This window comes from Denticeps clupeoides, chromosome 20, assembly GCF_900700375.1.
Source record: "Denticeps clupeoides chromosome 20, fDenClu1.1, whole genome shotgun sequence".
Classification (NCBI taxonomy): Eukaryota; Metazoa; Chordata; class Actinopteri; order Clupeiformes; family Denticipitidae; genus Denticeps; species Denticeps clupeoides.
In genome coordinates this window covers 3664819-3691175 of record NC_041726.1, presented here as the reverse complement: position 1 = coordinate 3691175, position 26357 = coordinate 3664819, and the positions used below count along the sequence as shown (strand labels likewise).

The 26357-nt window shown below is 45.2% G+C and overlaps 2 protein-coding genes across 5 annotated transcripts in view; both read left to right on the top strand.

Annotated features, from left to right (window-relative positions):
* The window catches only part of slc45a4a (solute carrier family 45 member 4a), a 34176-nt gene extending 27439 nt beyond the window's left edge, over window positions 1-6737 (top strand). The window contains exons 5-9 of one of the 2 annotated variants that reach the window (XM_028964304.1): window positions 555-734; window positions 1011-2161; window positions 2849-2948; window positions 3464-3675; window positions 3756-6737. In XM_028964304.1, the coding sequence (XP_028820137.1) occupies window positions 555-734; window positions 1011-2161; window positions 2849-2948; window positions 3464-3675; window positions 3756-4124 (2012 nt within the window). In that variant the 3' untranslated portion in view covers window positions 4125-6737. The remainder of the gene's footprint in view (window positions 1-554; window positions 735-1010; window positions 2162-2848; window positions 2949-3463; window positions 3676-3755) is intronic. The other variant, XM_028964305.1, reaches the window with a different exon arrangement.
* A 1318-nt stretch (window positions 6738-8055) lies between these two features.
* dennd3a (DENN/MADD domain containing 3a) lies at window positions 8056-25824 on the top strand. Of its 3 annotated transcripts, none has more exons than XM_028964734.1 (25): window positions 8056-8299; window positions 11244-11503; window positions 12531-12816; window positions 13063-13178; window positions 13500-13624; window positions 13713-13824; window positions 14708-14827; window positions 14913-15131; window positions 15227-15342; window positions 15438-15593; window positions 16033-16129; window positions 16213-16316; window positions 16504-16682; window positions 16786-17316; window positions 17553-17636; window positions 18709-18968; window positions 19053-19223; window positions 20131-20260; window positions 20339-20446; window positions 22099-22238; window positions 22562-22722; window positions 23018-23157; window positions 23898-24016; window positions 24549-24686; window positions 25350-25824. In XM_028964734.1, exons 2-25 carry the CDS (start codon window positions 11420-11422, stop codon window positions 25548-25550), a joined length of 3897 nt encoding a protein of 1298 aa, XP_028820567.1. In that variant the 5' UTR covers window positions 8056-8299; window positions 11244-11419; the 3' UTR covers window positions 25551-25824. The 3 variants fall into 3 exon arrangements, with proteins under 3 accessions (XP_028820567.1, XP_028820569.1, XP_028820568.1); XM_028964735.1 differs by lacking the exon at window positions 8056-8299 and adding an exon at window positions 10287-10466; XM_028964736.1 differs by lacking the exon at window positions 17553-17636.
* The last annotated feature ends 533 nt before the right edge of the window (window positions 25825-26357 follow it).

The following is a 26357-nucleotide window of genomic DNA, read 5'->3' as shown; positions in this document are numbered from 1 at the left end:
AAACCACAATGGAGTACAGATCAATCGTCAGTTTTTGGTAGCTAATTGAAGTACCTGATCGCAAGACCAACCGATAAAAATTTGGGCTGTGGGTTATCTATAATCCAATACGTTTTCTAAAAAGTAGCTAGCTACTAGTGCAAGTAGTTTTTGAGCAGAGCACTTTTACTTACACAGACAGTGGCCTCAGCTGCGGGTGCGCTCGCCACGCGTGTACAACTGAATGAGCACATGGCCTACGGCGAGACAGGCAATGCGGAACGTGACCCGGTTCAAGGTCGCAGCGTGGTTGCGCGAATGCGTTACGGGAGGTGCGAAATACAGGAAACGTTTACAGTGCTTACCACGTGTGCGACCTCACGTACGTATAATCAACATATTGATCTGACGCGGTGAGCGCACACTCACCATAGTTGTGCAATAGCGCCATTTGTTCACATGCACGAACAAGTTACTGGGGCAGATGGATATTATGAATCGATGAGTCGAGTGAATGGAGCCCTCAGGTTAGGTTGCAGCTTCGCCGAGTTAACACTGTTATGCATGCTTCGTAGGTCTGGCTGCAGGGGACATACCAAACAACCAGCCGATTGGCATAGTTCTGACTGTGCTGGGGGTGGTGGTGCTGGACTTCTGCGCCGATGCCACGGAAGGGCCCATTCGAGCCTACCTACTGGACGTAGCCGACACAGAGGAACAGGACATGGCGCTCAACATCCATGCCTTCTCCTCAGGTACCTGATATCTGCCATTCATTACGCGGGTCTCTGGTCAGATGTCGTACCCTCATTTATCACATGACGTCTTTGATTGGAATGGACATTTAAATGGAAGCATGCTTACAAACTCTGAGCCTAGTAGGAAACAAGTAAATCGCCTATGAACCAGAAGACCACAAAAGTCACCGGTTCAAAACCCACTTTCTACCATTGTGTTCCTGAGAGGACACATGTCCCTGAGTGTGGAACTGTTGAATTCGGGATTGTAAACGGAGATGTTTACCCTTACAGGTCTTGGAGGAGCGCTGGGCTACATGCTCGGAGGCCTAGACTGGACCAACACTTTTCTGGGCCAGGCCTTCAAATCGCAAGAGCAGATCCTGTTCTTCTTCGCCGCGATCATCTTCACAGTGTCCGTGGCTCTGCACCTGTTCAGCATTGAAGAGCAGCAATATAGTCCGCAGCAGGACCGCCTGGATGAGGAGGCCGACACCGCCTCCTCCCTCAAGCTCAACGGCAGCGTAGCGTTGCGGGACGGGCAGCACCAGCTGGACCACAACGGATTCGAAGAGGAGCCCTATGAGCCGTACGAGGAGGATGCTCGGTCGGAGCGGGAGCTGGACATGGTCTACCTGGACGTGGATCTGGTGCGGAGCAAGAGCGACTCGGTCTTGGCCATGACCGACGCCACGCTGGAGCACCTGGACCACGACGCACTCTTCCTGCGCAAGATCGAGCCCTCCATCTTCCAGGACCGCCTGTCTTCCTACCATGGGTCGCCCCCGCGCCGGAGCAGCAGCGCCGGCAGCCGCGACTTCCAGAGTGCTTCCGGTGCGGGCCATGCCAGGTTCAGCCGCCTGTCGGCCTTCCTCCGCGAGTTGGAGCAGGATGGTGGAGAAGAAGCGCTGCTCAGCAGCCAACTGGAGGACGACAAGGCCCCCAATGGCGGGACTCCTAATGGAATGAACGGGGCCAACGGCCACTCCCGAATGGGACCATCTGCCAAGGCTTCTAGCAACAACGCGTCCATGCGCCGACGCCGCCACACCTTCTACCGCCAGCCGTCCTGCACCTTCTCTTACTACGGCCGGGTGGGGTCGCACCGCTACCGCTACCGCCGAGCCAACGCCGCACTGCTAATCAAGCCCTCGCGCAGCATGAACGACATCTACGAGATGCAGAAGCGCCAGCAGCGGCGCAGGCAGGGACGGAGCCAGCGGACGCGGCACCTGAGCGGCAACACCAACTCCAGCGGCGACACGGAGAGCGAGGAAGGGGAGACGGAGACCACGGTGCGGCTGCTGTGGATGTCCATGCTGAAGATGCCGCGCGAGCTGATGCGACTCTGCATCTGCCACCTGCTCACCTGGTTCTCCATCATCGCAGAGGCCGTCTTCTACACGGACTTCATGGGCCAGGTCATCTATGAAGGAGACCCCACGGTAAGGCAGACAATGGAAGGACTTGGGGGATATTTTCATGGGGTTTTATAAGGCACTATTGCCGCAGAAGTTAAAAAGTGACGTGATTGTCATTGTGAAACACTGCAGCACAGCACACGGTGACACAACGAAAAGTGTCCTCTGTATTTAACCATCACCCTTTAGTGTGCAGTGGGCAGCCATGACAGGCGCCCGGGGAGCAGTGTGTGGGGATGGCGCTTTGCTCAGTGGCACCTCAGTGGAACGGGATTTGAACCGGCACCCTCTGATTACAGGGGCCGCTTCCTTAACCCTCCACCACTGACCCAACTATTACTTCTGCTTGCACCTCATTTACATTTAACATTCAAGGCATTTGGCAGATGCCCTGATCCAGAGCGACTTACAACGTGCTTCCATGTCACCATGGATGAAGTGATCAGTTCTGGTTCACTAGGACCCCCAACTATGAATACAACCTTTTTATTCACTCTGTTGTAGATTCATATTGTGAGATATTGACAAAAGGGGATTTAAATCATCCAGAATGAGGAAGTAGGGTTTGTATATTTCATCTTATTTGTCATACTTGATGAGACCAATAGTGAACATTTTTTTGTCTTTTCAAATTCGTTTCACAAATTCGTTTGCTTCTGTGTGTAGAACTGTTCTAGAAGGACGTGATCATTTGTTTCCCTGTCACTGCAGGCTCCTAGCAACTCTACAGATCTCCAGAACTACCATAAAGGAGTGCAGATGGGTTGCTGGGGTCTGGTCATCTACGCCGCTACAGCTGCCATCTGCTCCGGTGAGCAGCAACGCGCATTATACACACTCGGCATGCTGACCGCAGACAATACACTCGATCCACGGCGCGCTTCATATCTGGATATGTGCTTTTGTGTGATATTATGGCCCCACAATAAATAACCTAGTTTTGCAAAGTGAAATGTAAAGCTTGGGTGCAACTGTGTGTTCGAACTTGTGCAGACCTGTAAATAAATGGGTGACCGTTTCTTTAAGAGAGAATCTGCATCCGACATCGAGTTTATACGCGGCGGTGCGGGCACAAATTCGCATGCTGAAACTTAAGATGCTGTTGCTGAATAACAGCTGCGAGGCGCTTTATTGTCCCGTTGCGATTGTGAAGCTGCGCCACCGCGGAAGACGTGGCGTTCGGCTGAAAGGACAACAAAGCAACGGGCAACTGGATAGGCGGTCATTTTGCATCACGGCACAATTCCGGGCTTTGTCTGGCGAAACCTGAGCGGACCCTCCGTTCCACCAGCTCAGAGCTAACCATTGTTCTGTCATTCCAACCAGCTTTGCTGCAGAAGTACCTAGACAACTTCGACCTGAGCATCAAGATTATCTACATTCTCGGCACCCTGGGCTTCTCCATTGGTACAGCCGTCATGGCCATATTCCCTAACGTCTACGTCTCCATGGTGATGATAAGCAGCATGGGGGTCATCTCCATGAGTATATCCTACTGCCCGTACGCACTGCTGGGACAGTATCATGACATCAAAGAGGTGAGGGACACTTCTGAGGGCTTCTTACTTCTGGGCTCCTTTCCAGTTTTGTCGAATGTCTTTGTGTTTCTCCTATTTAGTATATTCATCACAGTCCTGGCAACTCCAAGCGAGGCTTTGGCATCGACTGCGCCATCCTGTCCTGCCAGGTATACATCTCACAGATCCTGGTGGCTTCAGCTTTGGGGGCTGTGGTGGACGCTGTAGGCTCGGTGCGGGTCATCCCCATGGTGGCCTCAGGCGGCTCCTTCCTGGGCTTCCTCACTGCATGCTTCCTGGTCATCTACCCAGCGATGCACGGCGACGGCGACGCCTCCAAGAGCGAGCAGACCAAAGCCCTGACGTCCACATCCTCTGCGGGACAAAACACCGAGAAGCCCAGCGTCCTCAAGCTGACCCGTAAGGGGGCCACCACCACCTGCAAAGTGGAATGCGAGTCGACCCTGTAACTAAAACGAAACCTCACATTCCCGCACGCTGGCGTCCCGATGCTCTTCACCTGCATGCGTTCGAGGTGGACAGAACTTTACAACCGGCACGGGCGGAGCGGGAGGGTGGGGGTGGCCGTGATTACTTTTTTTCCTTATTTGGTTTTGGTTTCATCCGGGCCTGGCCACGCAGGTCTCAGGGCTAAAGGGTGGAGGAGACGTCCCTCCTTTTCCCGCTCAGGGCCTCCAGGGGGCGACTCTGGACCGGACTTATCAGGGGAACCACGATGGGAGGACTGGACACGCGCTGCTCCCTGACCTTCGATGCGTCTCCGACGTTCTATTCTGAATTCTGATGCATCTCAGAGTGGTCGGGACTTGTCAATTACCAAATGTTCCTTTTGGTTTGATTTAAAAGCCGAAAGCAGGTGTCCGGAAGTCAAAACCGTCTCAGGAGAACACCAAGTTTGTGAAGCTGAACTACATCGAGACTTTTTGGTTTCAATCTCATAATTGATTTGTGTTGAGTAATGTCATGTTTTTTTTTTTTTTTTTTTGCTGATTGCTCCCATGCAATCCTACTACAGTCTCTTGGGTTCTAAGGAGCTTTAATCAGACCTCTGTTTCTGCAAGAAACCCTGAGATTGCCTCCTCAAGGGCATTAAAGATGGTAGAAAAACTTTACACACATTCAATGCTGCAGTTCTGGAGTTTTGGAGAGTACACCAAATGAAGAAAACCGGGCAGGAAGGGGCACTCGGGACTGGATTCCGTCTGACCGGACGGCAGGCCCCAGGCTTCATTTCTCCTTTCTTCCTGCTCGGGTTTTTTCTGTTCTTTTTTCCTTCATCTTTTTAATATTGGAGTTGATTGTGTGAACTTCAGCGGTCCTTTGAAGACGTTACGTAATGGGGTGTGCCTGCGTTTTTTTTTTGTTTTTTTGGGGTGAGTGCAGGTCGTGGTGGGAGGTAGGAGAGGCGCCTTTTTACTAGCAGCACTTTTTTGGGCAGAACTTCAACTGTGCGGGATTTCACGATGACGTTTGTTCGTTCTGAATCTGCTCTTAACAGGGTTTTTTTTTTATTTTCGTCTGTAGTTCGCATTTTTATTTCACTTGACGGAAAGTTTCAAGTCCGGGGATTGTCCTCTTGCATTTAGTCTGTTTACATTTTGCACCTGGCCGCTGCATGTTTTAAACGGGGAAGCCGGACAGACCCCGCCTCCTCTCAACGGACCCCGCCTCCTTTGGCCATAGTTCAGCCTTTTACTGATGCTGGAAACGTGTGCGTGTGTTGGCCTGCGAGGATAATTCAAGCGGCTTCCTTTTGTTTTCTCTTAAGTTTCTGTTACCGCAGAGCAAGTTCTGCTTTTTCCACGTCGCTGGATTTGAAAGGGTTACCTTTTTTTTTCGTGGATTTTTCGATCCATTCAGAATGTTCAAGCGAAGAGAAACCAAACTTGAAAAGACGTGAACCAACAATGGAGTTTTCTGACAAATCAGACAAAAGTTGCAATAAAGTAATCTGCCTCAGATAAGGGTGGGTGAGGAGGGGTGTGGCGTTGGGGTAGGCAGTATCCTAGCTACTAAGGAAATGCACACTTATAAGTAGACGTAGGCTTTGTTCGCGAGGACAGTTGAACCTATTTTATAAATACTTGAAATGCAGCTGGAGTGTAGGTTTTTTTTTTTTTTTTTGAGATGTAAGGAGATTCGCGTTCAGAGGAGCTCTGGACCTCAAGCAGTTCGGTCCTGAATGTCAAACCGGGAGTGTGGCCTCGAGATGGACTTGCACAGGCGGTTCTTTTGATTCCATCAGGTGACAGTACTGAAGTACTGAATGTATTGTTTTTTTGTTTTTTTTATTGTTTTATGGGCAAAGCATCTGACATTGCACAGAACTTGCACATACAGATATAAAAAAAAATCATCTTGCAAAAGAAAAACTGAACTGTGGATATTTATTTTTGATCTTTCTCAATAACGGACACTTTAATTTTATTTAAAGGATATAGATATATATATATACATACATACATATATAAATATATAAAATACAGAGATATATTTACAGTGGTGATAATTCAAAGCAAGTGTTTTAAAAGTATGTGTGTGCGAGCGAGCGAGATACCTTGCGCAATGTATGTATATGTGTCTGTGTGCAAAAAAAAAAAAGAACTACACACTCAGTGTTTTCCCTTTTCCCCGTGTCTCCACAGTCTGGTTTACAGGAGAAAAAAAAGCACATTTTAGGTTTCACTGCTCTAGAATGTTTCCCTCACCTGAAAAATCACTCTCTTGTTGAATCGTAAATTTGACTTTGGCGCAAAAAAAGTATGCGCAAAACAGAAGTGATTTTTTTTTTTTCATTTGCTCTGTTGATCATAGGGAAATGTTTGATCTAAACTGACATGTTCGTTTTGATTTAAAGAAAAAAATTGGGAGCTGCATATTTCCCTTTTGAAAAAAGCTAACTTCAAAAATGGGGAAAATACGATGTTTGCAGTGTAATATATATAGAATGGTGGAGAAGAAGCTTATATATATATATATATGCCTTGTTAGACAAAAGTTGTACATATTTCATTTAAAAAATAGTTTCTTTTGCTGCTATTAAAAAAAGCTGATTATTTTTATTAGTTTGTTTTTTCTATAATGAGTGTACATAATAAAGACTGTAAATATGCTTGAGCCTTCTCATGTAGAAATATAAAGAACACTGTATTGACTGCACCTTTAAAGAATGTTAACCAAAAAATAAAAAGTGTCTGTCTCTTTTTGTTTCATTCCAAAACACTACCCAAATAAATAATTTGCTCTCAACTTAAAGTGACATTTAAGAGATATAAATTATGAAGAATATCTGAGACGGCTTGCCTGTTATACCTTTTGCAGCACCTAGAGGGCGCAGTCTCACTAATAAATATTTTATTTAATTTTTTTATTTTAATGCAATGCTACCATCTTGTGGTGAACATTTTACTATCAGAATTCAAATTATTCTGCCCGGTACGTATTCTGGCAACATGATATAATAACTAGTTTGAAGATCAACACATTACTGAACCACACAGAGGCCAAAAAACAAACTATACATTACACAATTATTTACACAGACGTGCACAATAAAACACATTGAGTACAATAGGAGGTAATGTGCGATTTAGTCATGTGCATAAGATCAGATCAAATAAAATTGTGGAATTTATGGAGCAGGGTGTGGCAGAGTGAGGGAATAAAATCTGAATCGCACTTCTGATCCTGTTTGCTGTGGGTCCAACTCATGGGCCAACTAAATTTCATAGGAAACAGCCTCAGAGTGTTAAAGTAAAGTGGTAAAGTAAAGTGTTGCTGCCCAGTTGACACAGTCATCAGTGGTGGCGGCCAAACAGTTAAGGAAGTGGACCCGTAATCAGAAGGTTGCCGGTTCGAATCCCGAACCGCCAAGGTGCCGCTGAGCACACACTGGGGACAGAGGACACATTTCGCTGTGTCACCGCGTATTGTGTGTTTCACAATGACAGTCACTTCATTTTCAATGGCAGTAAGTATTTCCTAGCGGGTAAAACACTCGCCTATGAACCAGAAGACCCAGGTTCAAATCCCACTTACTACCATCGTGTCCCTGAGCAGGACACTTAACCCCGAGTGTCTCCAGGGGGGGGACTGTCCCTGTAACGCTCTGGATAAGGGCGTCTGGTAAATGCCGTAAATGTAAAATGTTAAATTGTCTAGGCTGTGCAACTAAACACAAGTGACATTTAAACTTAAGCCATAAACCATGCAGTCTATACAGCATTAATACAATAATTAGAAAAGCGTCCAGGTTTTGGGTTAAAAACAATGGGGTTTATTGCTTTAAATAAATAGCAATAAAAGGGCATTTCTGCGGGAAAAATATATTTTGCTGTTCCAAATTTGAACCACAAGGTGGCGACACCGCGGCGCAAAAATAACAAAACAAAACAAAACCAAAAAAAAAACAATATAAAGCGCACGTCGACGTGCACCACGACCGCACCACGATTTCTGCGGTTAGTTCGCATGCCGCTCGCCGTCGCCGCGTCCCTGGTCCCGGAAACGGCCGCCCCCTTCGCGCCTCCGTGGCTCTGGAGGCTCGCCGGAGGACCGAGGCGGCTCGTCCCGCGGCCGCTTTCGGTTTTGCTCGGTGCCGGACGCCAGCTCTCTCGCCCATCAGGTCGGTTTTGTCACTTGTCTCGGCCGGTTCGCTGCTTCGTTGCGGTAGCTGCGTGTGAGGCGAACTGGTAGAAGTTGCGCCGAAACTTTATATCGTTTACATCGTCCCACAAACGCCAATTGGGACAATATACTGTATGTGAATGTCGTGTCTCTCTCTCTCTCTCTCTCTCTCTCTCTCTCTCTTATATATATATATATATATATATATATATATATATATATATATATATATATATATATATAAAAATAAAAAAAGGTTGTGGGTTTGGGTCACGATTTATATATACATTATATATATATAAAAGGTTGTGGGTTGTGGGTTTGGGTCACGATTTGCAACTCGCTTCTGATAGTCTAGATCTAGAAGAAAGAACACCAGGTTGTGTGTGTGTGTGTGTGTGTGTGTGTGTGTGTGTGTGTGTGTGTGTGTGTGTGTGTGTGGACCTACATCACGCGTAGACGTTCATCATTAACCAAAGTAGGGCCGAAGTTTCTTGGTGCTGGTCGCCGGACGGAGGACCGAGGGACGTTTTTTGGATCCATTTGTCTCTCTCTCTCTCTCTCTCTCTCTGTCTCTCTCTCTTTGGCACTGGAAGTTGATCAGAAACAGATGCCCCCCCCCTGGAGACACGCATTGTTACGTGTCCTGCTCCGGGACACTATGGTACTGCGTGAAAGTGAAGTGATTGTGAAACACCGCCGCCCAGCACATGGTGACACGGTGAAACGTGTCCTCTGTATTTGACCCACCACCCTTGGTGAGCAGTGGGCACCATGACAGGCGCCCGGGGAGCAGCGTGTGGGGACGGTGCTTTACTCGACGTCACCTCGGCGGATCGGGAACCGTCCGATTATGGGGGGGCTTTCCTTAACCGCCAGGCCGGCTAAAAATTAGTCTCATTAAACGCTGTTAAACGTCTGTTTCTGGTCCAGGCTCTTTTTGTCCCTCCTCTTAGTCCTCCGATGAGGCAAACGTTGCAAGGAGACGTAACGGCATTACAGTTTTGCCCATTCGATCGTGACGACACGGACGAACAACGTCCTTATGTTTACATTTACAGCATTTATCAGACGCCCTTATCCAGAGCGACTTACAATCAGTAGTTACAGGGACAGTCTCCCTGGAGCAACTTAGGGTTAAGTGTCTTGCTCAGGGACACAATGGTAGTAAGTGGGATTCGAACCCGGGTCTTCTGGTTCATAGGCGAGTGTGTTACCCACTAGGCTACTATGTTCCCTGGAGAACGCAGTCCGGCCTCCTTCTCTAAGCCCTTCTTTCACGTACCGCAGTCCTCCGTTGTAAACACCCCCGCTCGCGTCCGTGACGCAGCCGGCTTGTGTAAACACTCGCGTTCTGGACTTGTAGCCTTTGGCCTCAGTGGCCCTTTCAGAACGAACACGCTCGCCCACGAACCCCAAGACCCAGGTGCTTGGCATTTTAGGCGGAGCGAAATCGCAGCGCTTGCCAGGCTTTTACGTTTTCAGTGAACTAATACGTACGGTGTCGTCAAAACATATTGCGATATAATTGTATCGTATCCTGAGATCCTTGCCAATATGCGCCTCTAGTCAGGTCCTAGCAAAAGTGGTGAGGAATCCTAAGCCTCATCTCCACACTCGTCTCTGTTATACCTGTAAATAATCATTATAGCAAGCTTTAGCCTTAAGAGTTAATCGCAATTAATTGTTTGATTTCTAAATTGTTGTTATGTACGGCCCAAGAACATTTACAAGGATTTGTGGTCAGTAGGGGTGGGACGATACAGGCAACTCACGATTCAATTCCGTGGCGATATGTGGCCCACGATAATGATAATATCACGATTTGCGATATCCACGATATTCAATATATTCGAAGAAATATAAGCAACAATATATATATCACAATATATGTGACTGAAAAAGAAAAATAAGGAAATCTTATTTTGCCAATATTTCCAAAATTGTGTACGGAAACATGCATTTGCATAATAACTCACTGCCTCCTGGTCTTGAACACTGTACAGCTAGACAGATAAAAGTGCATGAACAGTAATGAACGTGTGTAAACCATGATACTGAAACGTCAGTAGTAAGTTACTGTAACGCGCTTTATGTTGGACCTGGACAGGGGACACATCAAGGCATATTCCTCTTGAGGAACACCAACTGACCAGCATGCTCAGGTGAGGGTAGTTCACCGTGACTTGCAGATTCGTTATATTTTTATCTTTGCAAAGCAGGTCTTGCAGATCGCATAGTCTTTATCCAGCGTCTTTCCGTCTCGTAAAACCCGAGGTGTCCCCACACTTTAGAGTGGAAACTAGCGGGTGGGTCTTTCATTTGTTTTATTATTATTTTCCGCCATTCTCTGTTGTTGTTGTTAGTTAACATGTGTTCTTCTATTTATTGGGTATATTGGGTAGTGACAGCGGGTAAAAGAATTTCGTTTTGTAATAAAATATCGACATTGGCCATTAGTGTATGGATTATTTATTGCGGCAGAGAGCACAACAATATATTTCAATATCGACTTTTTATTATTATTTTTTTCCCCACCCCTAGTGGTCACACATTTTCCAAATTTTGGTGGATACCTGAAGAAAGAGGTTTTTCTGAAACGTTTGTTCTTCTTCTGATGTGCTGTGTGATTCCGCTTCGCCCTGCTCGCCGGGTTATCTCGCCATCGCTTTAATCTTCCGTCGTTTTGCTGGCGGCCCCTCCGAGAGCGCCGGGCCCCATCGTCTTCCGCCCGTGGTTTTTCATGCTTAACTGCCTGTGACACAACGCGTGGTGATGGTGTAATGCCACTCGCAAGCGCCGCTACTATCGCCTCGTACGGGCCACCCCTTGGTCTGAGTTGCTCTCGGCGGAATTTCCCCTGGGTTCCGGGACGTCCTCCTGGGATTATTAATGCTTAATACTCTTTGGTGAACGTGTGTGTCCTCCTCTTTTCCCACCAGAGTTTCCACCTTTCATGGTCCACAAGGTTCCTCATACTTGGCTGCACTGACTGGCAATGACCTAGGCAGAAGATGACGTGAAGGAGCAAGAGAGAGAGCAGAAAGAGGCTGCGATGGGGAAGCCTGCTGATATTTAAGGAGAACGTTGTCCTGATCAACAGGATTTGTGGCCCCTGATGGCGGACGCCATTCCTTCAGGTCTTCTGGAGGCTTGTGTGGTTGTGGGAGTATCCAGTGATAAGCTGAAGGAGCTACAACAGGTATGGGTGTTCAGTTCAGGTCGAACTGATAATGCTTTATTCAGTGCAATCAATGATTGAAGGAACGAAACTGGGACAGAAAACCTGGGACAAGCCAAGACATTTTAGCGTTTAAAGAGACATCACTCATTTGAGAAATACCACACTGTACCTCTATAGTAAGTATTCACACAACAATGATTGGGGATAGTATTATTATTAATTATTAATATTAAATATTTAGGTGTTTTCAAATGCATTTTCCTGCCCAAAACTGAGACCAAACACATGGTCTCAGTAGTAGGTCATTTATTACTTACCATTACTGCTAAATCCCAATCAGGGTTCTCAATTATTGAGAAGCCCATTGCAGAACATTGGGGTGTAGGCGAAATATAATACAAAAAGGAAGGAATTTGTATTGTCCATGTTATATTTTACAATGCGGTATTCACTGTACAATAACTTAAAAACTAAAAGGGAATGCATTTTTTTTGTGTGCTCATATCTATATACATCTATATATTCATGCTGATATGGCAGTTGCCAGCTGTAGTGTAGTTATTGCTGTAGTTATTGATATTTAATTAGTAATAATAAGCCATGTGCAAGAAAGTGATGTGAACGTACAGATATGGACGACAGTGACAATAGTATTCATGCTGCTATTTTATCCATCTGTAATATTACCCAAGAAAAATGCACAAATAATGATGGACCACCAATGTTTTACACATGCATTAAAAATCTATTTTATTTATATTGTAAAAATGTTCTAAATTGTTCTGAAATACATTACTGAATACGTTTTTAGCTACGCATTCAGTATTCAGCAATTAATACATTTTGTGCAGTCCTGTCTATCGCCATTACCCTAATATGTGTGTATGATGTACACTGTGAATCTAACATTTATAAAACTGTATTTATTACCTCATTCTTTATTCTGCTGTTTGCATGCGTTTTCACATTTTTGGCAACTTTTAAAAAAATTCCACCTCCCATGTTACGGACAAACATGCGATTTCCTTTACTGTCTTTGGCCCAGGCTTACCATCAAGACCGGGGCATTAAACTCCCACTGCTGGATGCAGAAGTTCTTCAGGCGCACGCACCGCCGTTCGTGAAGAAGGAGAACGCGGGCGATGCCCCCAACCACACGCTGGCCTTCAGCCGTCTGCAGAGGAGGCGCTCCTACATGAAGAAGAGGGAGAAACCTGCTGAGCCCGCCCAGGACGCAGCTAAAAGCAACGGAGCATCGCAGCCTCCCGCTGAGAACCTCAGCGTCCCCAAGGACATTGACCTCGTCGCCCTGCCCCAGCTCTGTTTTCCGGGTGAATTTTTTATTTATTTATTTTTCGTCACCTTGGCCATATGCAAGTAAAAATAGTGCAAGAAAAAGACGTCTGTGCCGTTGTGGCCAGAATACAGCATAATACAACCATTTCATGCAATTTGTGCAAAGGGTTATTTAGTATTTCCTTCTTTGGAAATACTAAATTTAAAGCCTTGTCTTACGTTGCCAGATTGGGCCGTCTTGAAACTGAAATTTGTGGAGGTATCACTTTTTCTTTTTACAGCTGGTCTTCAAATATACAGGGACTGCAGAGAAGACTCGTACCACTTCCTGGTGTTTACTGATGTGTGTGGCAACCGGACATATGGTGTGGTGGTGCAGTACCATAGACCCATCCAGGTGGGCACACTAATGAATTAACACACTAGTGTGCATCTGCTTCTAAGTCTCAGGAAGTCAGCTGGGGGGAGGGTCTGGTAGAATAGATAATAAGGTGGTTTTGAACCCAGGATGTGGGCATTTGTGGGCATTTTTTTTTTCCTGGAGGAAAAATGTGTTTGTTTTTGGACATTCTCTTTTTGGATCTCAAACTGATTTTTGCGAAATTTAGAAACACTCTTTGGCTTTTGTGGTTAGTTTCAGACGGGCAGCTGTGGTTTCATTTTGTGGTGTCACGTGGTGTTAATTTCAGGTCATTTCCTTTATTGTCCTGTTTTCCAGTCTTCCAAGGATGTGCTGAGTCAGCACAACAACCATTCGACGTCCCTGCGTTTGTACACAACATATGGAATCTGCGTCATTTCCAAGTATCCTTACTACAGCGCCCTGAGGGACTGCCTGTCTTGGTGAGCACAGACGGCCGCCCCCTTCCGTCTGTTTGTTTTTGTTATAATGGCTGTACTGATGTCCTGGGATGTTCTCCGCCCCCTACAGTCTTCTAATCCAGCTCAAGACCTGCCGGCTGATGGAGTTTGAGGAGCGAGTGAATGAGTTCTCTGCCAAACTTGCACTGGTACCCGTCCCTCCTCCTGGGCAGCTGCATGTGGTAAGTTAGTTCAGCCTCTGTGCAGCTCTCTGACACTTGTAAACCTTGGAAGTCAAAGTTCATGCAATCATCAAATCAAATTACATTTTAAAATTACAGAGATATTTCGCAAAACCATCTTTGTGCACACCGATATCGCCATACCATGTAGTGCATGATGTAAGGCGTTAAAAACAGTGCCCATTAGCCTTGATAAGTATAGTTGTTTTTGGTAGTCTGTCTTAATTTTAGTTTTAATCTACTCTTAGCATCAAGCTGTCATTTTAGTTATTATCTGTCTTAGTCATTTCCAGACTCATTTTAGTCTAGTCAAGTGTCAGTCAACTAAACATCTGAGCATTTCAGTCTTGTTTTAGTCAGAGAAGTCTGTTATTATTTTAGTCTAGTTTTTGTCAGCAAAAACTGATGAAATTTTAGTCTAGTTTGTGTCAGCAAAAACTGATGAAATTTTAGTCTAGATTTTGTCAATGAGAAATTATGACTTTTTTTTTTTAATGATGACTTTTAATTTTAGTCAAAGAAAATTGGATTTAGTCTCTGTATTTTAGTATTTTTCAGTAATGCAATTCTATTTAATCCAGTCAATATAGTACAGGTACCTAGTCGAACAGATGCCTGGATAGTGATTGGAAATTTCCAATCACTGGATATTTCTGGACCCATTTCAAAAAGAATTAACCACAATGCTGTGGTCCATTGGGGCGTATTGGGCTGTGCGGGCAGACCAAACGGTTCGGTTGCACCCCTAACGTCTTCATAATTCTAACAAACATTCTGTAGGATCTGTAGGGAATTACTAGCATTCGAAAGGAGGGTATTTGTACAACAGGTGCTTTTCTTGTTCATATGCAGGTGAAATGAGGCACTATTGCTTTGTGTTCAGGAATTTTCCCTCAGGCCTCTGCAGATTGTGCTTCCCTCTCGAGAGGATAAGGATCGGCCCGCTGTTGACCTGGACCTCCATTTGCCCTTCCTGTGCTTCAGACCTCGCGAGCTCCTTGAGGTTTGTGCAGGGACTGCGGTCCTCTGTGGGCATTCTAGACGTTGCCACGTATTTACCGAATACGCTCATGTCTGTCCTGGCATAGGTTGTTACCTGCATTTTGATGGAGCAGCGGATGGTGTTTTGCTCCACTGACTGGGCGAGGCTCACGCTAGTAGCCGAGTGCTTGATGCTCTACATCCACCCACTCCAGTGGCAGCACCCTTTCGTGCCTATCCTTTCCCGGCAGATGCTGGACTTCGTCATGGCGCCCACCTCCTTTCTCATGGGCTGCCACATTCATCACATTGAGGAGATTGTTTCGGTAAGCCTGAAGTTGGGAAGCTGGGTTTTTTGTAGCAAATGCCTTGACCGAAAGTGCTCCATCCCACCGGTGTTTCTCCCACTTACCCCTCACAGGAAATGGATGACGTGATCCTCATTAACATTGACGAGGGAATACTGATACCGCTGTCTGAAGAAAGCGCTGACCTACCAAGCACTCCTTGTGCTGCACGAGACTGCTTCATAAAGCGGTAGCAGGACACAATCCCCAAGCGCAAGTCCAAATGTTAATGTCAAAGCTGCATAGGGTTTTTTATAGTACCCATGACCCTGACTGTGCATTTAGGGCCGAGGGACTGCAGATACACTACGACCTGGAGGTGTGTCACCTGGGCACTGGCACAGACGTGAACGTCCTCAGAGCAAAGAGGAGAGACTGGCAGCGCAGGCTGAACACGGAGATCCAGAGGATCACCCTGGAGTTAATTGTCAACATATTTGGGTGAGAGGACACCTGACTTACCCTCATTTCACACCAAGAATAGTGGAGCAGATTTAAAATAATTTCATTCATATTATTCATCTTTTAGATTCATTAGTCCTATTTAAATTAAATAAATCAAATATATTGTGTTGGCCAGATCATCTAAAAGGTGGTAGTAGCCTAGTGGGTAACACACTCACCAATGAACCAGAAGACCCAGGTTCAAACCCCACTTACTACCATTGTGTCCCTGAGCAAGACACTTAACCCTAAGTTGCTCCAGGGGGACTGTCCCTGTAACTACTGATTGTAAGTCGCTCTGGATAAGGGCGTCTGATAAATGTAATCTAAAACATAAATTTTTTAAAAAATATTTTATTTGCCACCATCTGCTGGTATGCCCTTTTTTGTGTTATATTCGGACTGATATAAAGTCATGTTATTCCTTGTTTCCCAGGGAGGTCCTTGATCACCTCAACTATGAACACAGAGTATTCAACAGCGAAGAGTTCCTGAGATCCAGAGAGATAACGGATCAGAAGTTCTACCAGAAGGTCACATCTTGGGCTGTGTAGATGTTCCTTTTCTCGCAGGCTCTGAATGGTTAAATCACTCTGCTCCCTCTGTGATTGGACAGGTGTTAGACACCCACATTTTCCATTCCTTTTTGCGGGATCGGCTGAATGGGAAAATGGACGCTTTCACCCGCATGGAGCTGAGCACTCGATCCGAAACTCACAAGTGAGTGTGATCAAGACTCTGTGTCAAATTGTGCTTTAGCCGTGAGATTCTGTGAATGCTGGGAAACCTGTACCGTGCCAGGTGTTTGCAGGAACGGAGTTGGACGCTGCCACAGAAAATGGCTTGTGGGGGATTTCACTGCTGGTCTTTGATTTTTTTTTTTTTTTCATTCGTTTATTTCCCTCAGGACTAGGTCAATGGCCGACTATCCACGCCGGCCCACCATGCATGAGATGGCGCTCAAGTGCACTAGCCCAGAAACCCGTCTGAGCAAGAAGCTGGGGATGAGTTTGCCCAACCTTTCCGAACACGCACCAATCGACAGGACCAGGCAAACGTCCTTCAAGAAAGTACGCTCGGAGAGCGGTGAGTTGTGATCACCGCGGTGCGGAAACAGACAGCAACTTCAGTTAAATGCGTTTGAAGTCTTGTTCTTAATCAAGCTTCCAACTCCCATGTGCCCCAATAGGTCTACATGTTCTTGAGAAACCTATTAAAACCTTCAAGCTTCCAGAGCTCCCTCCGCCGCTGTCTTACCACTACGTTCAGAACTACTACTCCGACCTGATTAACCAGCTAGGCAGGGTCATGGTCTTGATGGGCCCCAGTGACTCCTCCCTGATGGCCCGCTACCACTACCTCCGGGGCTTCGTGAGCTTTGTTGCAGGCAAACGTCTAGATGCTTTAGGGGACTTCCAGAATCTGTACAAGACCGACACGGACATTTTCCCCGTCGAGCTGGTGACCGCTCTGGTGGACTCACTGGACAAGGAGGAAAGGGCACAGGCCGACCAGAGGCCAGAGCTCATACGTCTACTCAGCAGGGTAAAACGGGAGCATGAGCGGGAACGGGCCCGTCCCCCGGAATACGGGACCATCAAGAAGTTCAGGCTGCCCAAGACGCATATGCAGCTGGAAGACTTTGTGCGGAGCGTGCAGGAGTCGGGTATTGTGAAGGACCTGAGCACCATCCACAGGCTGTTTGATGCACTAACTGTGGGTAAGTCCAAGATTTGACCTTCTTTAGTAGGAAGATGACCTTGAATTTGAATAACGAGTTCTCCTTTTAATCCGGTCATACTAACATTCTCAGTGCAACTCCCCTTTCTATATCAGGAGTATGTTTGGGTTTTTTCCTCATTCAATATCTTTTCTGTCATGTGATGTGTCTGGGGAGTCGTTTAGCTGGTCCATTTCCTGAGTCTGTGCTGTCCCCCCAAATTCCCTCCCCATCAGAAACTTGTAAGGGTGCATTTGGTGTGGACTCTGCGCTGAAGGCTCCCTGCCAATCTGTATTTTACCTTGATTCCTGTCTGGATGGTAAGCGTAGTCTGCTGTGCCTGTGCTTGCAGTGTGCAATGGATGCGTGCGCGTGCGTGCATGCATTTACGAATGTGTACGCTGGAGTAGGTTTGGGTGTTGTTTGGAAGAGTTTGATTCCAAGAGTAGCTACCTAGAATGATTGATTCTCTCTCGCTGTTTCGCTCATTGACGGTCCAAAACCACTTAGTCCTACTCAGGGTTGCGACTGTGGCACACACACACACACAATAAAGACATATCGGAGTCGGCAATTCACCTAGTGTACATGCCTTTGGATGGCGGGAGGAAACCGGAGAACCAGGAATCTTTCAGCCCTCTGTACTCATCGCTGTATTGCTGATGCCAGGTCAACAACGACCAAACAACATTTTTAGCAGCAAAAAAATGACCATTGTTTTACACTTAGGTCGATGGTAGAGAACAAAGCGAACGTCAGCTGATACGAACACAACCGATAGCTAGACTGTTGGCTGTCAGCAAGGCAAACATCGGTGCAGCCAACATACTGTTGCCCTTTAACGGCAGATGTATCGATGGAGTTGTTGCTTTTGGTGTGTAAGATATGAAAAGTTTGCCTATGGAATTCACATATCCAGAATTTTGCATGTACGGTATATTGATGCACAAACCGCAGTACTGCATATACCTTTCTAGGTTCCAGAATTGAATTGAAGAATGACACCCACACCCATTCCTCAGTGTGTCTGCATGGTTGAGCAGATGTGGTACAGCGACACCACATCTACATTGTGCTTCACGTGAAGCTAAAATGTTTTCATTGGACATTGTTCAATGTCTTCGCATGCAGTTGCTCAAAAGGGGTTTGTTTCATTTTAATGAATTGTCGTTTAGTGTTAGCATTTCTAGCATGTCCTGTGTCTCTTTCTTGGAAATAAGCTAAATGTCATTCTCCTATGTTTGTTGTGATATGGCATGGTGATAAAACTCTTTAACTATTAAAAAATCCATGACTTGGCAAATTGAATGCATGAAACGTAGAGTTGCGTTGCAGTTCGATTGATTCGTATTCCATAGTTGAGGTGATATGGCTGCGTTCTGCCCCCTACAGGTCAGCAAAAGCAAGTGGACCCTGATGTCTTTCGCTATTTTTACACCATCTGGAAGGAGACTGAGGCCGAGGCGCAGGACGTGGACCTGCCCGTCGCTGTCCTCAAACACATGGAGCATAACGAGTGTGTCTATAAGCTCTCCTCGTCTGTGAAAACCAACTACGGCGTTGGAAAGATCGCAATGACCCAGCGGAGACTCTTTCTGCTGACTGAGGGGCGGGCAGGCTATGTAGAGATCACCAAATTCAGAGACATCGAGGTGAGGAGCTACAGCTTCTAACGCTGGGGAACTCGGAGGAGCAGGGGTCTTCAGTTTTTGTCTGTTTTGCTCTGTTCCTTGCAGGATGTGAGGATATCCTCTGCAGCTCTGCTCCTCCTGAGGATCCCCTCTCTGAAGATCAAGAGCTCTTTGAAAAAAGAGGTGTTTGAGGCTAACCTGAAATCCGAGTGTGACCTCTGGAACCTCATGGTGAAAGAGATGTGGGCTGGAAGGAAGATGGCTGATGAACACAAGGTCAGATAGTTTATGGTGATTATGATTAGGGATGCAGCGTTTCAACATTTCAAAATAGTTTCAAACACATGTAGCCCAGCTATAGTCGGTAATATGTCTGTTTCTTTGGTCAACTTTCTTCTAAAGTTGGGAGATGCGTTGAGCATAAATGTTAATTTGCAAAAATGACTAGTATTACATTTTCATATGCAATACTGTAGTATTTCATGCACCCCATTTTCATACAAGGTTTCATATTATGACGTATGCAAATTACTTTTCCAAAACCCATACCTGCTTCATTCAAGTAATATCAAGTAGAGGATATGAAAGGCATGATGATGGATGGATAAGTATAGAACTGTGGAACAATCCAGTTGCTCTGGAATAATCATGATACAGGATTCCCTTTTCCGATCATTGCTTACTATTGGCAACCGATATACGAACTGCATTTCAGACGTTGCCCTTGCGTGGGCATGGCTGAGGAGGAATACAAGGCCAGAAGAACTAAAGCAAACAAAGCAATGTCCGTAGTTTCCACAAGTTCGGGTTCTCCGTTCTCTGGCTGCCTTTCGACAGTCTTCCTTTTCTGAAAAGCAGGTATTTGAAGTACAGCCTTTATATAAAGCCGCTTATTTCAGAGCTGGGGTTTCCAGGTGGCCAGGCACTTACTAAGACGAAAAAAACAAAAAAAAGATGAAAGGAGGAAAGCATGACCATCGGAAAGTCAAACCAGGCTTCGGGGCTGGAGCGTAACTAAAACTGAAACAGAGACAAAAGACAGAGAGGCGCCGCAAATTAGAACCTGGTGATTGTAAATGCGGGTTTTTCCCGAGCATGCGTCCAGATGAAGGGAAAACAAACACCACAACACGTGCCGGCAACAATAGGAGCTCAAGTTGACGCTTTTCTGTGTGGCCCTCAGGACCCCCAGTATATGCAGCAGGCTCTGACCAATGCTCTCCTCATGGATGCTGTGGTGGGCTGTCTGCAGTCACAGAAGGCCATCTTCGCCGCTTCCAAACTGGCCTACTTTGACAGGATGAAGTTGGAAGGTGCGCAATGACCGTCTGAATAATTAACCGTTCATCTGATCTGTTGACTCGCAAATAAGCCTCTGTTCCAATGCCCAGTGCCAATGATGGTCACCAAGACGACGTCAGAAACCCTGAAGCACAAGATCAACCCGTCTCTGGACCTGACGTCCCAGCAGGCTGTGGACGTGTTACTCTATACTCCAGGTAATATTTAGAAGCTCTGTAGTCAGGCGATGTGTAAGATTTGGCTCTTGGCAGTATATGACCGGGGGGTGGCATTTTGACACTGTCACTCACCGTCACCCTTTTCCTCAAGATTTTGAAGTAACAGGAAGGAGGTTATATAGTAAATAAAAAATGTTAACAGAGCCCTTTCAAGCTAGACATGGGGATGGTTTCTAACAGTCCTGAGAAAGTCATAGTCTCCAAAGCCTCCATAGAGTAGGCGTCCCGATTTTTGATGTCTTTGACATAATAAATAAATAAATAAAAATAAATATTAAAATGTTTTTACAAATTAAAAAACACTTTGTACATCCATGTGTGCATATTTCAACACGCACTTCAACAACAATACCTAGTTGGTAAACCGATAAAATCTCACATCTGTAATCTTGGGAACGCAGCCGAGATATGACGCCAAACCAGTTTGGGCCTGTTTTCACACACAACGCCAGGCCGAAAGTAGATCCAGCTTCCTTGATGTAGCTTCTACAAATACCAAGTACAAAAACCCAGAGGCAGTTTTGGTAAAGACACCCCAGAGTGTCCACCAGACAATCACATGAGAAAGTGTCTTTTGTCCCTTTTTCTCTCCAGTTTCATCCTTCTGATTCCTCATACCAGACCAGTGTGACATTTGTACCAATAATGGAAAAATACCGGAGATATTTATAATATTGTAATTATTGCCAGTGCAGTAATTGAATTAATAAGTGACATTTAATTAAATTTACTATATTTGACAATATTTCAGATATGACCTACTTTAATATATAAGATTCTTTTTATTGTAAAGCTACTCTTTCTGCACAGTGACTCTGGGATATCACATTTCCATGAACCTCATAATTTACAAAACTGCAGTAGAAACAATATTTTTTATTAAAAAATACATGACAAGGTTTGACTTTACTGAGAACAGCGGAGAACATTTATCAGACGCCCTTATCCAGAGCGTCTTACAATCAGTAGTGACCGGGACAGTCTTCCCCCCCCGGAGCAACTTAAGTGTCTTGCTCAGGGACACAATAGTAGTAAGTGGGGTTTGAACCTGGGTCTTCTGGTTCATTGGCGAGTGTGTGAACCACTAGGCCACTACCACCAATCATGTAGAATATATTGTAATACTGAACAATTGCTCAAAATTTAGATTTTTTTTTTTGTTTTTTATCTTAAATTGATGTCTTGGGTACTGTCTCTCTGCCTTATATAACATTTTACAGTGCTCATTTCAACACCCTTAAGGAGTTAAAAGTCCTCAAATTAAGGAGTGACTTTTCCGGATGGGCAGTGCTTGTCGTGTCACAGAGTAAACTTTGCACGAACAAGCCAGCACTTCATGCACTCCGGCATCGTCCCCGAGCTGTCGCAGAGACAGTGCCCCGTTTGTCCGGGCCTCCAGTTCATCTGTATTTCATTAGCGAGTCACACGGTCGCCCGTCAGGGCCCTGAAAATGCTGTGTGGCTGAATGCAGAGATGCTTTGAAGTAGCTGGTCCAAATGTGGGGGACGTGATTGCTCCTCTGGCACGGCGTTTTGCCCACACGAAACACAGCCAGGATATGATGCATCGGTGTACTTCCCTTGAGCTTCAAGTGTTGGCACTCGTGGAGCGTAACTGGCCTCGGTTTCAGGACAGTTGGGTGTGGCGGACGCTGACGGCGGTGGGAATCCCAAGCTGTGGTGCGCACGGAGTGATGGGAAGGTGCTGGTGTTCGATGCGGCCAGCTGGTCCATGCAGCAGAATGCGGTTCAAGTGGGCATGTCCCGAGTGGTGAGACAACACAATGTTATTTCCATTACTGGTAACGGATTTATAGCTTTTTTGAAATATTTTTTATTAACTATAATAAACAGCACTTGCACTTTTCATAATTTCTTGTTAATAATGTAAATTAGTCTTTATATAGGAGAATAGTGCTGAATAAAGGATTTATTGTTGTGTAAAGACAAAGCCCTTGTCCAAGCTAGGTCACTATTAGCAACTCTTTTTCTTTTGCAGGTCTCTACTGACTCCTGCTGGAGAAATATTTGCATTTTTTTATTTTTCTCTCGGCACACCCTCCGAAATGACGAACAGGCCTTCTCCTCTTTCAGAACTGCATGCTGGGAGTTAACCAGCAGCAGCTGTGGATCGGCTCGCAGGACTCGGTGATCTACATCATCAACCCCTGCAGCATGGCGTGCAACAAGCAGCTGACCGAGCACCGGAGCGAAGTGACCGGCCTGGCGCTGGAGGAGAGGAGTGACAAATTCAGGTGCTTCATACAAAGTGTACTGAATGCCTAGGAAATAATTAACCTTTGGAAGCTAAACGTTAACACTAATAAAGTGAGAGCCCAGAACCAAATGAAACAATCTGTAGATTTGTCCTTTTTTTGTTGTAAATGCAGGTTAAAGAACTTAAAGAAATGAAAGATATGTAAATTACATGGAAAAATAAGAAAAAATATAAGACTTGGGACCCAGTCCTGTCAATGGCAACGTTTTTTGGTGAGAAAATAGTATTACAGAGTATCCTCAGACACAGTGTGTTAATATACAACCTTGCAGCTTGCTGGTGGCGTACTCCTGCAGCGCCGAGGGCACGGTGATAGTGTGGGACGTCTCCACGCTGCAAGTGAGGAAGAACTTCAGTCTGTCCTGCGGCCGCCTGCAGTCTCTCCAGCTGCACAAGGGAACTCTGTGGTGCTGTAAGTGCAATGGCAATATAACACTTTTTAATATACTGTAATATTTAGTGATGGGGCTACTTTTTGGATATTTAGTAATATTTTTATTAAATAAAAAATATTTGAAAGGCTGATTTTGAATATTTAACACATAAATAACACAGCAGCGTTTCATTTATTGCACATTCACGTGCACCCCCACGTTCCTGTGTTGCCATGCAAGGAGCACATGAGTGGCAACCAATCGTTGTGTTGTTTCTCACAAAAAGATCTGACTTAAACCACAAAATAAAAGAATTGGATTAAGGGAGCTGCTTTTTCACACATATCTCAGTAGTAGTGTTTTGTTTTTTTAATAGTGTTAAATATTAAAGCAAGATTTAGTCTTAAGAAATTTTTCGTGATGAGTGTTAATATTAACTAATCACACATTCTGCAAAGAATTAATTATGATCCTTCTTACGGTCGTTAAAAACCAGAAAAAATTTGAAGATAGAAGTAGATGTTTCTCACGCACTCTTACGGGAACTTCTATTCTACGTTTACAAATACAACATTTGCAACTAGCGCAGGTCTATAGTAACAAATATTTATTGATTTAATAATATTTTTGGTGCTTTTTTTTTTTTTTTTTCAAATCTGCACAGAAATTACAGAGAACAAATGGTCATGAAAATTTGCCTGGGAAGTACTTTTGAAAAGATCCCAGTCCTAAAAACACCCAGTTACCACAACTTTTGTGTGATTTTCTCTGTGTCAAGGTGCACGTGACTGTATAATGGGGGTGAGGCGTAACGGGACGGTCCAGCACAAAATACCCATCAATAGTCATCTCCACAGCGGACTCCTCACCTTCAGCTGCTGCCTCCTCTTGGATGAGGTGAGCGTTTGTCCCCTCATCGATTCATTCATGGGCTCAGCGGGCTGGACTCTCGTTTTAATATCATCTGGCTTATGACGGCTGACATTTGCGAGGCGTGTGGTGACCTCTTGAGCTCTGTTTCATTTTGTTTGCTCCACCCTTACATTTTGATGAGCAGTTCAGCTCCTCCAACATTACTAAAGCCCACTCCAGCTACAAACAGAAGAATATTTATTACGTTTTTATGAAATGTGTAACACAGATAGGAAATGAAATATTAATGTCATATTTACATTTTACGGCATTTACAAGACTTCCTTATCCAGAGCAATTTACAATCAGTAGTTACAGGGACAGTCCCCTCCTTGAGACACTCAGGGTTATGTGTCCTGCTCAGGGACACGATGGTAGTAAGTGGGGTTTCAACCTGGGTCTTCCAGGCTAGCACCACCCTCATATCAAGTATGACAGATTTTATAGCCAGATTATTATATATTTTTTTCATTGTAAATGTAAAATAAAAAGAATAGGAACATTTCGGTCTGTGCAGAAGGAGCAGCTGTGGAGCGGCAGTGCCGACAGCGGGCAGCTGTGCGTGTGGCGCTGCGGCGACCTCAGCGGAACCTTCCAGAAGATCCAGCTGCCCGACTGCACCGGCGTCCTCTGCATGATCAAGGTCAAGGACCAGGTGAGCCCAGGCAGTCAGTCCGCAGCTAAGAATAACCTGGCTGCAGTGCGTAAAATTTCACAGAAAGGGTGACGCGCTGCGGATTGTTCCGGGGAGTTGCACTAGTCATGTTGCTTCGGTTGTTTGCCATTATGGTTACTTTGCATAAAAATGTTCAATTTAAAAAAAAAAAAAAAAAAAGAAATGTATTTTTTTTTATTGTAGATTTTTGAGAAGCACCTCCTTTTTCTTTTCTTTTTTTTTAGGGATGTCAGTGGATTCAATAACTTTTTCAAAGAATTAAAAGATTCTTAATACTTGAAATAATAAGTTTTGGAATGCGGGTCAGGCTGCATTGATCACAATCGATTCTTTGCAAAATGTGCAGTTAAGGGAGTTAAACATTTGACCGTGATCATGCAAAGAACGCCGGTGCAGTCGGTCAGCTGCATCTTCTGGAAGGTTCTGCTGAGGTGGACCATTGTGGGCCATCTTGTGCTGATAGTTTTCTTTTGTTAAAATGCAAAACCAGCATCTTGCTACCAAATCAGAGTGTCTGCCTTGTTGAGAATGGTCCAGTAACCAAAAGTACTGGGGAAGTAAAGTAAACAGTCTAGAAGAAGAAGGGAGGTGTTTCATTGGCCAAGCGAGTGTGCTTTTCATTGTGACTGACCATGTCTGCAGATCTGGGTAGGTGGCCATGGGTGCAGCTCGGGAATGTCCCGCGGGAAGATCTACGTGGTGGACGCGGAGCGGCACTCCGTCGAGAAGGAGCTGGTGGCGCACACCGACTCGGTGCAGACGCTCAGCTCTGCTGAGGACCGCTACGTGCTAAGTGGCTCGGCAGGGCAAGATGGGAAGATCGCCATCTGGAAGGTGGAGTAGGTGTGTGACGGGCTGAGACAGGCCGGGGGGGAGACTGGAGGATTATGAAGGCTGAAACCGCTCACGCTGCTAAATAACAGCACGGGGCTCTGCAACTTTGGTTTTATCGTTGCCACGTTTATATTATTTTTTACTATCATAGTATTTATACAATATGTAATACCATGAAACCATGCTTGCTAATAATCGTTTCATTACACAATGCATGTAATAAATGTATGCCAAAATCGCATTTTTATTTTGATGTATAATGATATTAAAACCTTCCTTTTTATTTCTGTTTTACTAGAAACCTTCATGTGGTGGCTGAGTGGTGCACAGTGGCCTTCTTGTGTTTGGATACTCTCTGTAGTCACGTTACCATTGATCCTTAATATATACATTTCCATTTTACAGCATTTACCAGACGCCCTTATCCAGAGCAAATCAGTAGTTACAGGGACAGTCCCCCCTTGGAGACACTCAGGGTCAAGTGTCTTGCTGAGGGACACGATGGTAGTAAATGGGATTTGAACCTGGGTCTTCTGATTCATAGTCGAGTGTGTTACCTACTAAGCTACTACCAATACATACATGTATGTATTGCAAAAACTTTTTTTTTTACGCTGGCATGAGGTGGAACGAGGACATGATTTTGTGTCCGAGGCGCCATGTTCTGAGGATCCTCTGCAGACCATTTTCATGTCATCGTGGCTGAAAACGAATTCAGCCACGTGGGTGTGGGTGTGTATGCGTTTGTGTGCACATGCAAGTACGTAAGTAAGCAAATATGTATAGGGTGAAATTTAAATATTGTTCTCGAGGACC

Bases quoted from the DNA above. Each gene is read 5' to 3' on its own strand.
- dennd3a (XM_028964734.1), top strand. From the start codon at position 11,420: ATGGCGGACGCCATTCCTTCAGGTCTTCTGGAGGCTTGTGTGGTTGTG. The intron at 11,504-12,530 runs GTATGGGTGTTC...TCTTTGGCCCAG, and splicing joins AGCTGAAGGAGCTACAACAG to GCTTACCATCAAGACCGGGG. The intron at 19,224-20,130 runs GTCAGATAGTTT...TGTGGCCCTCAG, and splicing joins AGATGGCTGATGAACACAAG to GACCCCCAGTATATGCAGCA.